The sequence below is a fragment of the Lampris incognitus genome, chromosome 16 (assembly GCF_029633865.1).
Source record: "Lampris incognitus isolate fLamInc1 chromosome 16, fLamInc1.hap2, whole genome shotgun sequence".
NCBI classification, from domain to species: Eukaryota; Metazoa; Chordata; class Actinopteri; order Lampriformes; family Lampridae; genus Lampris; species Lampris incognitus.
In genome coordinates, this window is record NC_079226.1 from 19,814,509 (window position 1) to 19,834,165 (window position 19,657).

The following is a 19,657-nucleotide window of genomic DNA, read 5'->3' on the forward strand; positions in this document are numbered from 1 at the left end:
ATTTCCCAGAGAGGCATTGCAGGGCGTCCACAACGAGAGAGTCGGCCATGTTTTACAGAATGTTTTGTGTTTTATTGCCTTTAAGTCACTAGTAGGCCAGCGGAGAGGGCCCGCAATGATAAGAAAACCAGTCATGTGAAAAATGAAGGGCCTTGCGCACAGGACTGAGAGGTGAAGAGAGGAAATAATAAAATACATGACAAATGTGGCGCCCGGCTGTATTTCATGTTCAAAGTCCCGTCTCTCCTTCCAACCTAGCCCCCCACCCCCCTGCTGCACTTAAAGCATGTGAGGGGGGAAGGAGGGGAAAGATAATAATGAATTCAGCCAATCTCACTGCTACAAAAAGAACAGAGGGTTTTTTTTCCCCCTCCACTCACCGTTTGTACTTGGGGGGGGAAAAACAACACACACACACACACACACACACACACACACACACACACACACACACACACACACACACACACACACACACACACACACACACCTATGAATCCAACATAGCCTGCTCACTCCACCTCCCGGGTCCTTTGACAAGATGACGGCCGGAAGAGGCCCAGGGGCATTCCAAGCTGCCACCGCCCCAGCCATTTAATGTCCAAGCCCACCTGGGGTGAACAAGAACGGTAACGAAAGAAGAGAGGGGGAAACGAGCACCGACAAACTGAAAACGCTTTTTTCAACTCATCAAACTTTAGATCTTAAATGTACCGTTTTCATTGTTGCTAATGTGAAGTCAGGTTGCCCACCTAACACACACACACACACACACACACACACACACACACACACACACACACACACACACACACACCACCTCCTGTGGCCCTTTAAAGTTTCAGTGTATCTATTGAAAAATAAAACATCTGTTTAATCTAGATGTTTCAAAGGCAAATCCCCTTTTGATCAAAAAAATAATATTGATCGGCCTGACTTAGTTCTGCGGTGAGGATTTCTCCTTTAAACTTTGAATATCATGGAGTCTTTGTGACGAATCAATACTCGGGCTAAAACCGCTCAGCTTTTTAACATCCTTTTTTTTTTTCAAAGGGCGTCAGAATCTATTTGAATATGATTGCATTTGTTTTTTTGTTACTTTTTATTGCTACAATCGGGATTCAAACGGGCGTGCATGCATTTCTGAAATAACATCACGTGTGACACGACTGCACGAGAGGGCTTTGTTATATCGATGTATTTCATCTGCACGTTTCCAGCCGATGATTTCTGCAAAAAAGTTTTTCATTGCTATTCTACTTATTTACTGTTTCCTTCCTTTGGTGTTACCTCAGTGATATCCCTGCACTTTCATTTAACAGGAAGTGCATTGCACTGCATTTTAATGCATTAACCATGCTTGTTTGAATAGCATTTGACTGACTATTGATGATCACCCTGCCGTGAGAGATGCAGGATCCAGCCTCTGCTGGGTGCATGGCACCTGACTGATGCCCCTGCCGGTGAGGTCAGTGACAGGGAGCCGGTGATCGGCGCGTGGCCCCTGGTGGAATGAGCCGGTCCTATTATCCTGTGTGCTGTGGCGTGTCTGTCCTCACCCCTCACTCTGTGTCTAAGGGGCCCCGGCATCAGGCCCCAGCTATCGCTACATCTCCCCATTTTCTTAACGCTTTAATTACACATCAGCATATTGCTTTTGAGCCATATGGAAGGGAGATATTGAGACCAGATAAAACGTATAAACCTCTGTCAACACCACAGCATATTAGGTGGAGCTGGGAGCATATTATCTCTGTTCTATCCTTCCAATTAGCGCCCTGTATCGAAATACATTAGGTGGGCCGGGAGGAGGAAAAAAAATTTTTTTTTTCTGAGTAGGCCAGAGTCTGTTTTTATTAAAACTGTATTACTTCCCCCGTTTGTTTTCTTTGCCACAAAATGAAAAGTCATTTCCACTCAGGGGATCCAATAAAAACACGGATAAAGGAGCCATTTAAACTCGATGGCCTGAAAACTCCTGGTGCTCAGCTGGTCCACGTCGGCTCGCAAGTTTTACAGTCCTACTTCAATATAGAAACGCTGCTTTCAAAACAGCCAGTGCAGGTTCCCACAAGAACTTATCTTTTCCCCAAATAAATAAAGCTCAGAGATGAAAACAGCCACTCAGGCATGCGGCGGTGCTGCAACACGTCCGATCAAATCAAAAGGTTTTGAACAGCTTGCCATGGTTATGGCACTTTGAACTGAAATATTGCATTCTGCAAGAATGCAGAGTAGCAATATAGGTTTTCCAGTGCTAATGGCCCCATTATATTAATAGAAAAATGTCACGGGAAAACAAACGACACGTAAAACCCCCGGTGAGGCCCGTGTCCTCTGATCTGATAAACACGTTAGAGTCAATGTGGCCTCAGACTCGGGCCTCGGTTGACCTCTCGGTGACACCGTGTTCATCGGAAACCTCACGCTCCAGCTACAAAAGATATCCAGGAACAAGACTGTCTCTCTCACTGGAAATCACAGATACGTTGCAGTCGCTTTGACGTGATTAAATTCACCGCGCCCGGCAACTGAGAGGTCATTCTGAGGCTTGCTGCGGCATCAGGATATATACTGACAGAGATGGGTGGGGGGTGGAGATGGAGGAGAGGGAGGGGAGGTAGGGGGAAAGAGAGAGAGAGAGAGAGAGAGAGAGAGAGAGAGAGAGAGAGAGAGAGAGAGAGAGGGGGGATGAAGGAGAAGAGAGAGGTCACTTTGAGAAGCTGGATGCAGGCACATACCAAACAGCGTCTCTGGATCTCTTTTCCTCTAATCCTCTCTGTGATCCATCGCTGCTCCGGCCAATCATCTGAGGCCGGCCACAACCCGTGATCATTCGGCCCTAATCTGAGTCCTCGGCCCGCGAGCTGTCCACCTCAGACGGCACCGGCCCAGTGCCAGCAGAGGAGTGGCAGGCTCGGCCTTCTCCAGAGAGACAGCTAGAGGTTGTCTCTACATGGATGGGCACTTCGCAGCTCGGCGGGGGAGGGAGGAAGGGGTAACGTGGCAGCTGCTCAGGGCATATGGGCAGAATTCATTAAGGCTGGCTAAATAAGCCAATTGTGGAGACTGTAAAAAGTGTGTGTTTGTATGTGTGATAGAGACAAACAGAGATCACTCACGTCGCTTTGGCTCTGAGCTCGAATATTCTGCAACACACAAATATTTGGAGCACAGGTATCCCGGCTGATAGCTCTGTCCTGAGACATTACACTTAATGAAGTTGATTCAAGCCTTGAATGAAAGAAAAAAAATGTGGCTCTATTTGTGATGGGCAGTAATTGAGCTGTTAGATTCATAGATTGCTTGTCCTCGAGGACTTCGGCATGCATTCCCAAATGTCATGAGACTACTCTTTTGCCTCAGAAATAAACTTAATCACAATCTGTAAATGTTACACCTGTTTCCCTGATAACCCCTGCCCGGCTTCAGAAGTCTGCATTTATATTCACACACATGAACCAAAGACAATACTGAATGCTGATACATGGTACCAGCACGTGTTGAAGGCACAGTAGACAAGACATTTTATACAGTGTGTGTGTGTGTGTGTGTGTGTGTGTGTGTGTGTGTCACAGAAACAGGCAGAATCAATCTCAATTCTTAATTAAATCCACATCCGAGTCCTGAGGCCTATGTCACCTATCATTGCTCTTCAACTCTGAAGAGCACACACCTGACACTGGTGGCCATCTTGGCCCAGACATGGAGCCATGCACCCTTATCCAGTAAAAAAAAAAAGAAGATATAATGTATGCTAATCCCTCAGGTGTCAATAGGAACTCTGTTCAATGCATTTGAGATAGTAGTGAAGAAGGGGTTGTTCCTATCGAAGAGCTGGAAGATAAAGTCAATGGCACAGTCAATAACAATAAGGTTGTAGGCTTTAATGAGGAATGTTAATTTGAACACAATCAACTGGATTTCAGCTTAGCTGATTATCAACCTTGGACTTGTATGAGGGGGCTGATAATGCCAGCGGTACAGGGAGGGCATTTTTATCTGAGCCAGCTAATTTCAGAGGGGCCTTTACAAGCAGAAGTCAGTTTGCCTTTTGGCAGTTTAGGTTAAACAAAAACCATGTAAAAATGAATGAAGGGAAACCACTGCAATGACTGAAATAGAGACAGAGAGGACTGTGGGAAGTGATGAAGGCAAGACAGGCTGATACATAGTGCAACTATTTGTAAAATTTATTTAGAAAACAATAACAACAAAAATGCAATAAATATATTTTACAAAATATAAAATTCTGGATACAGAATAATAATATGAAGCTACTGCAACCGAAATCAATGGTCCCTGTGTGGGCCGTGGACAAGCCCTCCCGATCCCAGAGAAGCTGTCTGAGGTCCTGGCCTACACCTCCTCATGTTACAGGCAGCGTGGCCTGCTCCTCATTCTCTCCTTGATCCCATTCCGTCAGTAGCTCGGAGGACACCTCTGTAAACAGATGATCCCAGTCCCAACCCACATCCTCCTAGAGAGAGAGCGAGAGAGGGAGAGAGCAAACAAGAATCAGAGTAGAGATCAGAGTATATGTGTGTGTGTGTGTGCGTGCGAGAGAGAGAGAGTGGGGGGGAGTCAAAGAGAGCAGAGAGAGAAGAGAGTGAGGGAAGGAGAGCAGAGGGTGTTAATGTACACATCATAAATCTTGATTACCTGGGAGGCCGGGTGGCAACCTCCCCTCATGCTCCAGAAACAGCTGGACAGGCCCTCTCTCAGGGTGCTCACAGGCTAATTTTACAGAGAACTCACTCACCTCTCTCACCTCCTGCTCTGCTGCTAAAACCTTGGTGAGGAGCTTCAAGTCAATCTCCCCGTCCTAAAGGCAGAGTGCAAAAGAAGCTGGTTAACTTTAATATAAAGAGGAAAGCCCAAACTGGGCTGTGTCTGATGATTCTGCACCCTAAAAGTGAACCACCTTGGTGAAGGGGAAAGGTGAGAGGTTTGTTTGACTCACTAAGGTCTGAAAGGCAGAGTAGTGCTTCAGGTCATTGTCCAGATCTCTGTAGGTCATTACCCGGTTGACCTGAATGCTAAAAGGGGCAAGAGGACATAAAGACAACACTCAAGATGACACAGACACAGGCCAACAAGACAACAGAAGTCTGAATCTAAGTAGCAAGTTTCCTCAATAATCACAACACGCTTCAGTAAAAAAAACAAAAACACTAAAGAACAGAATAGCTAAACGAACCCTGTGCTTTCACGGGGTTAGTCTGTCTGTGTTAGTTTACCAGTCTGTGTTAGTTTACCTGTCTGTTACGACTGTGAGAGATGGTTTTACAGAAGTCTGAAGTAGGCACACAGAGAGGCACCAAGACACCATCAAAGACAGCACAGAAGGGGAGATGGGTGCCAAGCAGTAACCGCCTAAAATTGAAACCCAGCTGCTTATCTGTGGGTAGGAATTAAAAGGGGGGGGCTCTCAAAGTGGCCGGGGCCTAGCAGTGCATGCCAGTCCTACTTACGGCACATTACACGCTACATTGCCCCTGCAATGAGTTCAATGTGGATATTATCTCGCACAGAGAGCAAGCCCCAGCCTAATAACCTCCACCGCTGTCATAGCCTTGCTACATAGCCGACACATGTCTGCGTGTCTCTCACTGCCCTGTAAATCAAAGGGCCTCGTTTGCAAGGGCCCCACTAACAGAGTCGCATAAATCATAGCCTACTGTTATTTCTACATAACGACCCAATATGCCGAGATACTCTCAATGATGACGGTCTGGGGCTAGGTAACAGTTTGTGTCGCCAGTGCGCTCTACTGTACTTGCGTCTGATGAACACCTTATCTTAGGTCATTGGTCAGGTTTTGCGCAATGGTTTAGGTATTAAGGAATTTGTGTGTGTGTGTGTATGTGTGTGTGTTTGTGTGTACGTGTGTGTGTGTGTGTGTGTGTGTGTGTGTGTGTGTGCCCGCACACAACCAGGGTGAGAGGTTGACATTGCCAGTACCTTGGTGGAGCAGCGACTTGCATGGCAAGGTCTTCCTCCTGGACCTCATCAAGGTCTGGAATCACTGGAATATCTGACAGTCAATACCAGAATAAAACCATGTTTAGCATTTCATAAAGGGCCACTGACTTTTATTCTGTTTAAAAAGTGTCAAAGTTTCATGATTTATAGGCAAACAGCAGGATGACACACATAAAATGTAAAGTGAATCTGCTGTGTATGCCTGTGAGAGGATGTGTGTTTGTACAAGTATGTGTGTCTAAGACTGTGTAAGCTGGCACCTGATTCCTCCCCTCCCTTTCTGTAGCTACATCCTCATAAGAGCTGCCCTGTCACAATAGCCATGCGGCCATGAATATTCAGGAGGCAAGGCGGCAGCTCTACCTGCTGTGAGAGGGGCGCTAGCCAGGGGCTCCCCAGAAAGCACCCCCCGCTACCCTAGCATTTGGGCCCTGTCAGCGCCGCCCACCCCCAGGACCCACGGTGGCCGGCAGGCCGACCTCCGTGTCCACTCTGCCACTCCGACTGGGGCGGCATCCAGCCATGTGCAAGAGTATTTGCTTGCGGGCCCATCTGTGTGGGGTCGGAAGTCACAGTGCGGCCTGGCAGGGGCTGCGGTGCCAGGAGCCGCCAGCCCGCTGCTCAAACAGTGGGAACCCGCTTTAATTGGCAAAACGCAACAGGATAGAGGATGGCTCCACTCCCAAGAAGGACAGGGCAAACTTTCAGAGCATATTTCAGATGGACTTTTGCTGGAGCAGGGAAATGAGAGGGAGATGTTAGGGGATATGGAAATACTGGTTTGAAATAAGCTTGATGGTGAATAATGAATGAGAGATCTTGACTTAAAGGAATTCAAAGACTTTGCAAAGATGTTAAGTGTATAACTACCTCACTGCATTTGTTGTAAGTTAGTTACTCTATCAATAATAATGGACAGTAATGCAGTAAGCAATTATCAAAGCGACGGATGAATAAATGATGACTTTATTCAACTAAAATAATTAGTCTATGCACCCAAAATATTAGCTGCTCTGGAATTCTCTTTAAGTCGCCAAAAACCAAACCAAGTGACATCACAGGTGCCCTGTTAAAATGTTAAACTGTATTAACTTCAGGTGTTTTATACTTTTCCTAAATACAGAAGAGTGGTGACAATAAGAGAATGTGGAGAGAAGGAAGTACATGCAAGAGAGAGAGAGAGGGAGAGAGAGAGAGAGAGAGAGAGAGAGAGAGAGAGAGAGAGAGAGAGAGAGAGAGAGAGAGAGAGAGAGAGAGAGAGAGAGAGAGAGAGAGAGAGAGAGAGAGAGAGAGAGAGAGAGAGAGAGAGAGAGAGCGAGCTGGGTTGCAGGAGGGTTGTCAGTAATCTCTAAACACAGTCCTGCACCCTGAGGGGAAAGTCAATAGAGGAGTTAAATGGGGGTGAGGAGATGGGAGTCTGCATCTGATGTGAGGAAATATCTTGGCATCTGTGTCACTACTCCTTCAAAAATACCACTGCTGAAAATAAACTGGAGTTGAAGAAACACCGCCTTGATGGCCTTCCAAATACCTGGGTACTTGTTAAAACCTAGGACTCTGTTGTGACAAGAGATAATGTTTAAATTCTGCACACGTGACGGACGGATGGATGGTTCTGAAGAAAACCTGGTCAAAAACTATCAACCAAAATCCATCGGATAACAAAACCTCTTCCTCTGTTGATAACTTACTCCTTTCTCTTTTTTAATTAAACAAAATTAGAAATGCCATGCTCGTTTAGCTGCCGACAAGATTCATCTGTGTTTCTGATATCCAAATAAATGCGGGAGCTGGTATTTCATATTCATGAGGCCCCAGTGACACTTTGTCCTCTCATTTACAAAGCACAGCGTTCAGCAGAATCTGTCCCCCCTGGACCCCCAATCAAATTTAATGGTCTTAGTGCAATGACATCAAAAAGCCTCACCATCCGGCTCTTTGCAAATAGCTTCCTGGGTTGTCCCCCCACCCCACCCCATTTCAGCCAATAATGCACTATCAACACAATTCCATGAGAGTTCAATGTGAGGCAGCGAGGCACACGTTCCGTGTATGCAAACTCTATTATTAAGTGGGAGGGGAAAAAAAAAGAAAAAGGAACAACACTTTTAAATGAGCTTCAAATTCAATCTATTACTGGAGGTCAAGGAGGGCTAAATAGCGGCTGCAAACAAGCCTGTGTTTCTTCTGACGCAAAGGGCAACTCCATCAGAAGGAGCTGTCTCTCGTCAGCACGGCTGGCGCACATTACCTACTACACCGACTTCCCTCCCTAGCCCGGACATCTATCAAGGTTGCTTTGTCTGGCAGCAAGCGGGCCAAGCATATCCTTATTACACGGTCCCGCCCAGTTTCCTCACTGAAGCATGTAAATATCAAAAGGGGATAATTTGCTGGGAATGTAGACATACTCCCGGCAGGCACACGGCGGTCAGCGACTTTGGAGACCAGAGACACTTCTCCACACTGCTGGGGTTCCTATAATCTAAGCGGGGGTGCAGTCAAATGATTACCTAGGCAAAGAATCCATTTGAAAGGCTTATGGGACCGAATTCAACAGATCACCAGCTAAGAGAAAGAGAGAGAGTGAGAGAGAGAGAGAGACATGAAAACAGACGAGTGTTTGTGATAGTCGTGCTATTTTAAGTGACAGGCAGGAGGCTGAGGGGGCAGCCGATGGAGAGATGGGAGCAGGGGATTGGGCTAGCCCTCTTTCTCTCTCTCTCTCTTTCTCTCTCTCTCTGCTTGTAGCCAGTGGACATAAGGGATAAGGGTAGGGGACATAATCAAGATCGCAGGGGCTATCTCACTAACCCTCAGCACTGTAATTTCCAATGCCCCTGCCTCTGGCTCTGTATTAAGAGGTTTCCCTCCACAGAGTAATAATCTTTCTGGCGGCATTTTCTAGGACAGGACCATACCACTGGGCTCCTTATTCAACTGGCCCTTTTAGAGACTGTATGATAGATGGTGTGTAGTTGAGAATGTTTAAATATAAACACTCTGTATAGGTTTACACTTTATGATATTACCACCGGGGGCCACAATAATATTCAAGCAGAGTAAGTATTATCGAAAACTGCTACTCCTACTGAGCAAAACGTCTAAGCATCTACTAACACCTTCTTAAGTACTGGAAAAGATTCAGCGAGTCCACTTTCACAAGAAGAAGCAAAGAGATTATCATTAGTATTGGCTTTTTTTTTTTTGCCTAAGTTTTGCGATTAAACTGCAATACTTTAATAGATTTCAATTCATCATATTTTTTTCAACTGATCACATTCTTAATCGACCACTTCATAGAGCTAAAATAGAACTGTTCTGGGCAATAAAATGTCGTTATTAATTCCATGAATGCCCTCAGTCCTTCAAACACTTCTTTTTTTTCACTTTTCGATAATCTCACTTTCAAGAAAATCACTGTGATCTTTCCATAAGGGCAATGCAATGAGAAAAAAATTATAACAAAAGGGGTATCAATCTATCAATACACTGTGCCGTAGAAACTATTTTGACAGTTTATATCTAACAAAGACTTCTACCCAGCTCTAAACAAGCCAGATGCTGTAGACAAAACGGTGACGGATATGTGCGCCGAACTAAATGCAAATACCCACTTTTGATATGTTCATAAGTGGTATTACACAATGCTAACAGAAGCACAGCTAATGGTATGCATGCAGGCCCTTCAATATCGTAAACTGAACAGCGTGTGCAATTGTCGTATCTTTGCTAAGGCAATTTCACCCTTATTTCCCCTGCTGGTTTGCTCAGAAAAATAGAACAATTATCCTTGGTAGTGCTTTGTTGAAATTTGTGAAGGAGAGAGCTGGGCCCTGAGGTGACACAGTCAAAAGCAGCAATGTTCCTGTTACAGCCATGCTCCATGACACCTGGCACAGTGTGTGTGTGTGTGTGTGTGTGTGTGTGTGTGTGGGGTGGGGGGTGGGGGGCTGTTATGCTGTTGGTCCGGGGGGACCACGTAAACCTTGCCATGTTTCAACCAATGGATGAGATAGGGGATTTAATGAATATATGAGGTTTGTCATGACTTCGCGTGACTCGAAAGTGTGATTACCAATGATCCCCGCAGCCATGGTTCTAACCTTATCAAATGAACATTCCCACGTGTCACTTTCATCTAGTGGGCCTGCGTGTCATGCTCAGAGTAGAGGTTCTCACACTAGGATGTCTAAGGGAGAGTTCTCACATGTGATTGTGCACTTGAACCAAACACACTAAAACGCTCTCATTGACTGCTTATCTGTTCTACTTCCAGAGGATGGATGTGCTGGGGGAGGCAATGGAGGGCTCCACTTTGCCCGTGGGAAGAGTCAAGGAACCGGGCACTGCGAGGGTGCTCTCACCTCCTTCATCATCCGAGCCCTGGGGAGTTTGGGGTTGCAGGCGACGGCTGTAGAAACAGGAAGTGTGAGAGTATGAATTATTAAACGCTGTCCAATGGAGAGGTCATCACAGGGGGCCAGGCTTCAACCAGGCCCCTTTGCTTTGATGATCTGCCTGTGTTTTTTGTCTCTCTTTCTATGTTGATCGCTCTCTCGCTCTCTCTCTCTCTCTCTCTCTCTCTCTCTCTCTCTCTCTCTCTCTCTCTAGGAGGCTTGCTGTGTGTGTGAGAGGCTGACTGGAACTTCGCCGTGGAAGTGTCTGCCAAAAGGCTCCGTGGCCTCTATGGGACACCGTTGCAGTGTCTGGGTGACTAGCCTGGCAGCCTGTAGACAAGATTACCTCTGGGAATGATTAAAAAAAACAGACCCAGCTGGAGCAAGAGTCTGAAGAAGTGTTGGTGAGATGAGACAGTTGTGACAGAGGCATTATTTAAAGGGACTTTTCTGAAGGGCACCAGCCTGAGTTTCACACACAGTCTACGTCCAAGCACTGCTATTTAGGCTTTGGGCTCCAATGGCGATTATGAGTATAATAACATAGACCACTATGCCCTCTACCTGTTTCTCCCCATGATGATGTCTATTCTAGTCCTAGAATTATGGCAGGGAGGATAAGGAAGAAAAGAAAAAAAACTAGGGAAAACTTGGCTCCCAACAACAATAGAAGTGATGACAACTCAGTCACGCTGGTTTTTAATCATGTTAAGTGATTGTTCTTGTAAGTCGAGGATTTGTTGCAACCAAGGACAATCCAAAAGTGCAGCCCTGATTCTGCGCCACAGCAAAGAAAACAAATGTATAAACTCAACCATTTTCATTCTAACATATAAAAGGCTGAAATTGTCTTGTAATTCAATCAAAACACGGTGGGAAGTTAATGAGACAAGGGTGGTTGGCTGAACAAACTTACTCTTCCAGGTCTTCAGCAGCACGTCTTCTTGAAGATCTGTTCACCGACAGAAAAGCATTAGATCGTTACATGAAGCAAACCAAAAAGAAAAACAAAGGAACTGTGACAACTTTTTCCCCTACCTTAGAGTAACAGAAAAACCTATTAAATATAGTATACCTGAATGTACAAATTCCTTTGTTCCTTCAAGATTTCACACAGACATTCTGATAGACAGTCTCGCATTCGCATCTATTTAATTTCAGTAATAGTGTCGATTAAGGCTCAGTGGGATCTGCAGTAAGTTATGTGTTCTCTCTCAGCCTCGTGTCCTGCTGGACCACAGCACCATTTTTCAATGCACAGTTCATATTGAACAGGACACGCACCAGGCCAAATCACTGTATTTTACAACTTCTGCATCTTAACACAGCATTATAGCAATACCGATGTAATAGTATTATATATAGCAAATATTTTGATTCAGAAAAGGCAGACATGACTAACTAAGAAAAAAAAAACTATAACTAAAATCAGGGTTGTCACCAAAAGTGGCACACATCTATTCAAACATTAAGAAATTAAAACCTTGGACATTTTGATGGTCTGGTTCTCTAAATCAAAATAAAGAGTTTATTTTGTTGCAGGTTTTACTTTTTTCCAACATTGAAAACTGATCTCGCTTGCTCTCTTGGTTGAGTAGTGCCCCCTACTGGTTATAAATCTGTATAAAAACAGTCTAACGCACCTACCAAAACAGCTCTACCATGTATCAAGACAGGAGCTCATTTGGCTCCATCTTATTGGGGTGTTGGGTCTATGTCAGGCTTAATGCTAAGTAGCAGTGGAATTAAAACATGCCACACACATTCCTGTGGAGTAGGACAAATTTGGGTGAACAGATAAACCTACCTACCTATCCCTATTGTGTCACGCGGGAATACAGAAAAAAAAAATCACACCTACCCCCCCCCCCCCATTCAGACATGTTAAACCCCAACCTTAAAATATCATAGAAACAATTAAACTGGTATTTGACCTATAGTTTATTCATAATATTTGTATGCTTAAACTATAGGTCCTCATTGAATTTTCAGGGCAAATCATCGAGAATCAGACTAAATATCAAACTAGCAAATTTGGAGTCAGCCACCTCTGCGGCCTATTTTCCTTCTCTTCTCCATGACTATCTGTGCCTCAGATAACAGCAGTGAATGTAGTGGAGTTCAATCAGACCCAGCAGAGAGGGGCTGTGGGAGTCTACCTGGCTGCCCTTGGACTGTGTCCTGTCTAAGGGCGGGGGGTGGCGACACTTAAGACACATTACAGGCCCCTTGATTAAGACTCATGTAAGGCAAAGCGATAGACATGGTAAAACTGTCTGGAAAAAGTTGTTAGGGATAAAATATATTGTGACAACCCGGCTTCAAAGGTTCATCAATAAACTGACAGATCATTTAGTGTCAATTAGGAGTGATAGATCGACAAATCCTGGGATTTCTGCGCTGGGATTAGTGGGAGGAGGGCGCCGGTGATTGAGCATGAGGGGTGACATTGAAGGGAGAAGTCCTTGCCAGCTCCAGGGGGGACCATTACTTACTTTGTTTCAGAGAGGATCAATGCACGTGCAAAACCCTTTTACACCTCCTGTATTTCAATCTCTCTGAGACTGGGACTCAAGTTGGGTTACGCAAACGCAAGGAAGCGACGCACTGACCTTCCGTGAGAGAAGAGAAAGAGCTACCGAGTACACTCTTCTCCCTGCTTGCAGTAAGAGTGCAGAAAACCACACAAGTAAGGCCAATTGACTCGGCTTGCTCGCTTCAATTCATGACTGTTTGAATGTACCAGACCTCCACTGAGATGAGCAAAAAGGGGCAAAGTAGTGAATAAAAGAACACAAACATTTTTAGTTTTTTTATCAGTCTAATGAAGGCTACACTCCCAATGACACCATGCGAGAGTGAGTAATGTCCACTGTTAAAATTCTGCAATGCAAGCTGAGGAGAAAAAAACTTACATCAAATATACTCATTCTGATTGAAACACTCAGTGAATTCTACGTGTTGTGCTTCTTCCCTTGTAACGAACAGACAGCAGTGGTAAGGGGTGATTAAGTAGCTTGAACCACTGTGATGAAGTGGCTAGCTGACTAACAGTGCCCTCCTGTGGCTGATACATTAACCATGTCAATTACCGCCTTGCACACAGATGAAGATGAATGGAGAGTTGCCTTCTCAGACAGGCACCCTCTAACCTTGTTGATTCACAACCCAAGTGGCAAATATGCACTGATAAATAAGCTCATTCAACAGCATGAGAATTCATTAATAACACATAACCCAGCACCACAGCTCCCAGTTGCAACCCTGTGTGTCTGAGACGTCCATATGAACCATAGTGTAGCCATGGTAGAACACAGGGAAACAGGCAGATACTTACTTGGCAGAGCCAGATCCAGAGCTTTCCTCTGCCCAGCCTCCCTGCCTTCGGGCCGGTTTAGGGGGGGGGCCCTGGAAGGAAAGAGAGCTTTAATAGCAAACTCTGTCATTATGATGGTGTGTTCAGCCAGATACAGGATAAATGCCTACATTTCCTAAGATCATAAAGCATGATTGGGTTTTTATCTCAGAGCGAAACGCATATAACAAAATGAAATTTTATGTGGAGTGTTCTTTTCATCATAACTGTAGCCATTATACACTACATTATTAACAACAGTCTACGTGTGCTTTATAAGTCAATGAACAAAAAGAAAATATTGAAGCTAGGCCACTGCTTAGCTTTTTAAAGCAGCAGGTTGGCAAGTCAATAGGGGGCACTCTCATCTATAATAACAAACTCAGCTCCAGCAGATGTCAGCTTCAAGACCCTGCTAAAGGTGAAGAGGCTAATTTAGCCATTGTTCTTTCATAAAAGACCTAATCTTAAACTTCAGTATTTAACTGGACCAAGACACATTGTTGCAAGCAAACAATGAGTAACATAGCTCACGTAAACATGAGTGACTGGTATGTGAAGCTCAGAGACGTCTATATGCAGACCATTGTTTTGTTTATTATGGTTTTCAATGCTGCCCAATCTCAGAGGCTGAACATATGGAGCAGAGTGTGGGAACTGCCACACAGAAAACTGCCGGGGGCTTCAAGTCTGACCTAAAATAGCTTCACAGGAAAAAAATGACCCTCTCCCTCTCATTCTTTAATTCTGAAAATAGCACTGAAAATAGTCAATTGAGTGTGGATGCTGAGCCTGAGATCGGGACCCTGAGACCCGCACTTGAATGAATGAATTCCTCAGAGCACACGAGGGTGGGCACGAGACAAATGAATTAGAAACGAGCACAACATCCCTCATTACCAAATTGGGTCTGCAGAGGACAAAGTGCTCAGGAAGAATTTCTTTCGTTCACCATGAAAGAGGAAATAATTTTTCACAGCTGGCTACCTCACCAAACCTATTTATAAATCTGAATGCCAGTATTAGGCAGGGTTGGAGGAGGCGGGGGCTACACAGCTCCATTGTAGCTTGCTATTAGCCAGGAGTTAAGGCTGAATAAATCTTCTGATTTTATGCTTTCAGAGTGTGTCTTTAACTGAATCAGTGACATTCAGTGCTTTTTAAGAAATATCACTAAAATTCTTTAAAAGCTGTTTAAAATCTATTATTGTAGATTTGATGCATAGTATTTTTATTGTTGAAAATAAACAGTATGAAAAACAAAAATAAGCAAAGTAGGTTAACAGAGTTTTCTTTATTGTAATGACTCATCTATTTAGTCAAAGTCTTTTCTTTGAACAAAAATGGAGAGGATCCAAAATCAGCAGCAAAACAATTATGCATTTAAAATACTCTATGACCATATATGAACCTTGCAGATGTACAGAAATGGTCATGGAAAACAAGCCAATTAGTTTTGTTTACTAATTCAAGACTTCTCTGGGGGTATGCTTGTGATAGTCAAACCGTAGGACGCAATTTAGTCTTTGTTTAAAAGGATGTCAAGAATGTGACCAATCACAGCGATATTTTAGGAGGATGAGGCCAGGGTTGATAAACGGAGATTACAAATAAACACACCCAGTTGCACGACAGCCTGGAAAAATGCATTGCATGCACACAGCAGGTCAGAAAGGGCGCGAGAATACCGATTTTACATTAAGGAAGTTGGCCTAATTTGGGAAGATCAGCCTAGAGCAAAAGCGTTGCCGGAATTCTTCCTTTGGGAATGTTGGCTGGTGTACAGTTTGCCAATCCAGGGGATGTGACTGATTCCATGAATGCCAATACTAGTGAAGTAGTTTGTTGTCTTTCAACTGTCATCTCTAATTAGACTTCAATTGCAAATATTAGTCTTATATTTACTCCACATTTGGGACCATTTAGTCTGACATGTCTTAACAGGGAGAACGCCCTTAGCAAACCTTAAGCAGAGCACATATGACATTTGAGGGAGTCAAAGGAACACTAGAGACACATTCTACTTGTTCTAAGGTACTTTGAAAACTACTCATTTTGCATTAAAATGCACTTGTGAAAGTGTACAGTGTAGTGGCTGAATGTACACAGTGCTTTTTTTAAGTTTGCCATGCAAACTAATTTGATACAATAGAAAGATTCCCAAATGCTGATCCAGAACAGTATCCATTTGAAATGTTTGAGCATGCTTAACAACAAGGTTAATTAGTCCACAAAAGCAAGACATTGATCACTCATACAACACTGCACTGAGTATATGAGCACCCCTTTATAACTTTATACCATCAGTCGTCTCTGTAACTGTTAATATAAAGACCATAGGTATGCGTTCACAACAGTAAGCTTCATCTATGACAGACCTACAAGTTGGGATTCTATCACACATTAGGCTATTAGCCTATTGCGTAGTCTTTGAACCGTAACATAGTATAATCAGACTATAATCAAGCAGTAATGAAGGCATTTCTTTTTAGAGATTAGGCATGAAAGCTACTGTGCTTATCTTTGAGAGCTGGTGAATTTTACAAGAGTGTCTGGCCGCAAAATCCAACCCTACCAGCTGAAATTGAGTCACATAGTTAAGGTAACCAAAGTTAAGCTTCCAGTATTAAAGTTAAGCTTCCAGTGTTTATAAACCTAAGACTACTGCAAATAGTATAAAGTTATTATCTGGAGCTTTTTCAAGACAAGCCCCACCAGGGCACTATTTTAGTCATATTACCTACCTCTTCTTCATCCTTGGATTCATGCATAAGACAAAATCAAAATGTATATTGAGGAAGCCCATTTCAAGGTTAAATTATGATCATGCAACCATTTGTTAACAGCAAGGTGACCTCATACCTCTCCCGTAGAAGTAGAGGAAGATTTCCTGACATGACGGGTCTCCTCAAAGGAAGACTGATCTGCAGCAAGGCGAGCCCTTCGCCCTGTCTTTGCAACCTGTTAAAATGTTCATAATCTTAAACTGGAAATGTGTGCTGTTTTGGAAAACAAACCCTTATCAAACTTCATTAACTGTGACACAACTCCGTGTGATTTAGCATAGTTTTAGCAGTGCAATCTTGATGAAGGACCATCCAAAATATACTGCACAGAAATAAAGCCTGCAAAAGGTCATGTAATTCTAATTGCATAAATTCTGTTATTTCTGCAGTATTTCCCTGACTATCTTTCTCTGAGCCAACTCACAGTTTTTCATAGAAAGTACACATTCTGCATAGTGCCACAGTGCATTTGTGGTCATATAGTACAGTTCTTTCTGAATGTGAAAGTAGTATTCTAAGTAGTGTAAAAATTTGTAGCTTAGATGTGAAGACAGTAAAAGTAAACTTTAGATAGTAAGTAATTTTTCACAGTAACATGAATGTTCCTTCCATTTATTAGCTACTTTTCAATATAGAGAAAAAATTATTTGTTGATAATTATTTTCTCAAGGACTACATCTATGTTTTTTTAGTGAACCTAAGATTGCAACTGTGATTTAGGGCCATACAAATACACTTGACCAGTTTGTGTCAATTTGAAAATAGATGGGTAGAGAGGAAGGAAGGTTTCATCTTCTCTGACATAGTATTAAGCTGAATTCACCTCTTGACCTGTGTTGTTGTGAGAGGGTATAGTAAAAAACACTGGTATTTTTCCATACTGATCTGGGACCATCTAACTGCACAACATTAAATTATCAATGGGTAGAACATGGGAGTAGGTTAGGTTGGAAAGTTGGTGGAAATAGTCTAACTGTTTACATCACATGGTCATATCCCATGGGTGCACACGTGTATAACGTCACATTTACTTTTTTTATTTTTTTCCCCAATAGGTTAATGTTTTGCACAATTGTATAAAAAATAGGTTATTTTCTATTGTTTGTCATATATAGAATTTTACAGTGTTCATTGTACATCTCACCTTTTTTCTCTCTTTCTAAGACATTTTAACAATATTCACAGTGCATGCTTCTTTCATTTTTGTAAGCAATGTATTTCCACAATATAAAAAATAACATATCCTTTTAGTTGATAAGAAATAGACTAGCTGATCAATCTCGTTCACCTGGCAAGATGAAAACTACTCAGATTGTCCACTCCATCCTATTCTGAAAGTTGTACACATTGAAAGAGGCCAAACTTTATAATGGATCTATTTTATTTGAGGGTTGCTATTCATTCATCAATCCAAAATATGGTTAAAACTGTAAAATCACAATATTGGCTGTAGGCTTAATGCAGACACACTAATAATAAGGAACTAATAACAAAGACTTTTTTGGAAATTAAAAATCTTTAGTAGGGATATCATAACAAACTATAAAACCTCTCCACCTAAGTATATGCCTACTGTATGGCTCATTAAAAGGGATGGGGAAACGGATCTACTCACTCACAAAGACGGCTGTGTACAATAACTTGGATAAATAGTAAACTAGGAAGGAGCACATCGGGTGCTCGAGCTTAAGGGGCCAGTGGTTTCATTGAGGTTAGTGGAATGGCTTCCTGTTTAATCTGAATATCTAAAAAACAGAGTACAGAATAGAGCTGATTTTATAATAATCTTCGCCTGTGGTTTGATTATGGGCATTAAAACAGGCGAATATATCTTCCGAAATGAGCGTTGTCAACGTGTAAATCTGACCACAAAAAAAGGCGATTGGGGGCAATGACTGAACTCAACATCCTAACAACCTGGGGTTAGCTTGAGTATTAACTGGACTCAACGTACAGTCAAACGCTCCCGCAAACTGCAATGGCTAAGCTAACACTAATAACAACCCCAACTAACTATGGAGATGGGAAAATTCGGTCAGTAAAATTAATCAACACACTGAGATCGCATAGCTAGCGTCTCTCTAGGTATACAGTAGCAGCAAATGTTGTTGTTTTGCACATCTACTGCGTTATCTTCCTTGATAGCTTAGCCTAAATAGCTAAATTGTAAGCTAGCAGCAAATTCGCAAGAGTAAACATCATGTCATTTCAGGAAGTTGCGTGAGGTATAAATATAGTTTTCCTGAACTCCTGTAGCAACTAACGTCAACTGTGCAAACACTATCCAAGGCAGAAAAGAAAGAAAATACTCACGTTTTTCACAACTCCGGTACCTTCGAGTTGGAAGCTGTCCTCCATTTCTGCCCTAGCTAACTCAAGCCCTTCCTGGGGATCAACAAGCGTCACATAGCAACCGTCTCCAAGGTTACACCGATCAAGAGGAGAGGCCCCGCGGCGGTCCGCTGATATGAAGACGTCATCAAACCGTGAGGAGTGCACCCTGTTCACTGAGCATGAGTTTATCAAATCAGTCATCTAAATGTGTCGCCAAACAAGCCACCGTATATGTAATAAAAACAATTCGTTTGAAATAAACGTTCATTTTAACGTTGATTGCGATACCTGTGTCAAACTGTTGCGGCAGATGGATGCGTTCAGTGACGCCAGATGAAAGAGGAACGCCGCACAGCAGCAGCATAGCTAATTGTCCCCAGTTCTCTTCCCTTACTGTACACGTTTCAAGCAAAACCTGGCTGGTGTTCCCTTATTCACTTCCTGAGATCCGCTAGATGCTGCTATTGTGCATGCTTTATGTTATGTGTAGCTACTAATGGACAGAGACGACATCATCGGTCACGGCTCTGGCTCGGTGCACCCACAGATACGATAGCGCACTCTGACGTACCGGATTCCTGTCGTGTTTCACGTCGCACAGTATTTTTTAAGTGTGTCGTGCTTTGCTTTGCTCACGGATGATATGGCGTCAAGACTTCAGTGGAAATAGCGCAGTCCTCTTCCCCACGCTTTTTCAAAAGGATCAATAATTGCCTCAACGTCGAGGGTACCGTGCTTTGATTCGAAATAATGCTCTAACAGAAGTTTTGTTCAGCCCAAGTCTTAAAAGAGGCGTT

The 19,657-nt window shown here is 43.3% G+C and overlaps 1 protein-coding gene across 1 annotated transcript; it reads right to left on the reverse strand.

Annotated features, from left to right (window-relative positions):
- Positions 1 to 3,889: 3,889 nt before the first annotated feature.
- Positions 3,890 to 19,345, reverse strand: LOC130126650 (intraflagellar transport protein 43 homolog A). The gene is made up of 10 exons (XM_056296257.1): positions 19,149 to 19,345; positions 18,840 to 19,033; positions 16,603 to 16,701; positions 13,723 to 13,793; positions 11,302 to 11,337; positions 10,353 to 10,399; positions 5,965 to 6,037; positions 4,964 to 5,039; positions 4,763 to 4,825; positions 3,890 to 4,480 (listed from the first exon to the last, which is right to left on the reverse strand). The coding sequence occupies exons 1-10, from the start codon at positions 19,222 to 19,224 to the stop codon at positions 4,370 to 4,372; spliced, it is 846 nt and encodes a 281-aa protein (XP_056152232.1). The 5' UTR covers positions 19,225 to 19,345; the 3' UTR covers positions 3,890 to 4,369.
- Positions 19,346 to 19,657: the final 312 nt, after the last annotated feature.

What these genes read in the sequence shown, in the direction of transcription:
- LOC130126650 (XM_056296257.1), bottom strand. Translation starts at nt 19,224, where the DNA reads ATGCTGCTGCTGTGCGGCGTTCCTCTTTCATCTGGCGTCACTGAACGC. An exon ending in CCTCTACTTCTACGGGAGAG is followed by an intron (nt 13,794 to 16,602) that starts GTATGAGGTCAC and finishes CTTTCCTTCCAG; the next exon opens with GGCCCCCCCCCTAAACCGGC. An exon ending in CAGAGCAGGAGGTGAGAGAG is followed by an intron (nt 4,481 to 4,762) that starts GTGAGTGAGTTC and finishes CTCTCTCTCTAG; the next exon opens with GAGGATGTGGGTTGGGACTG.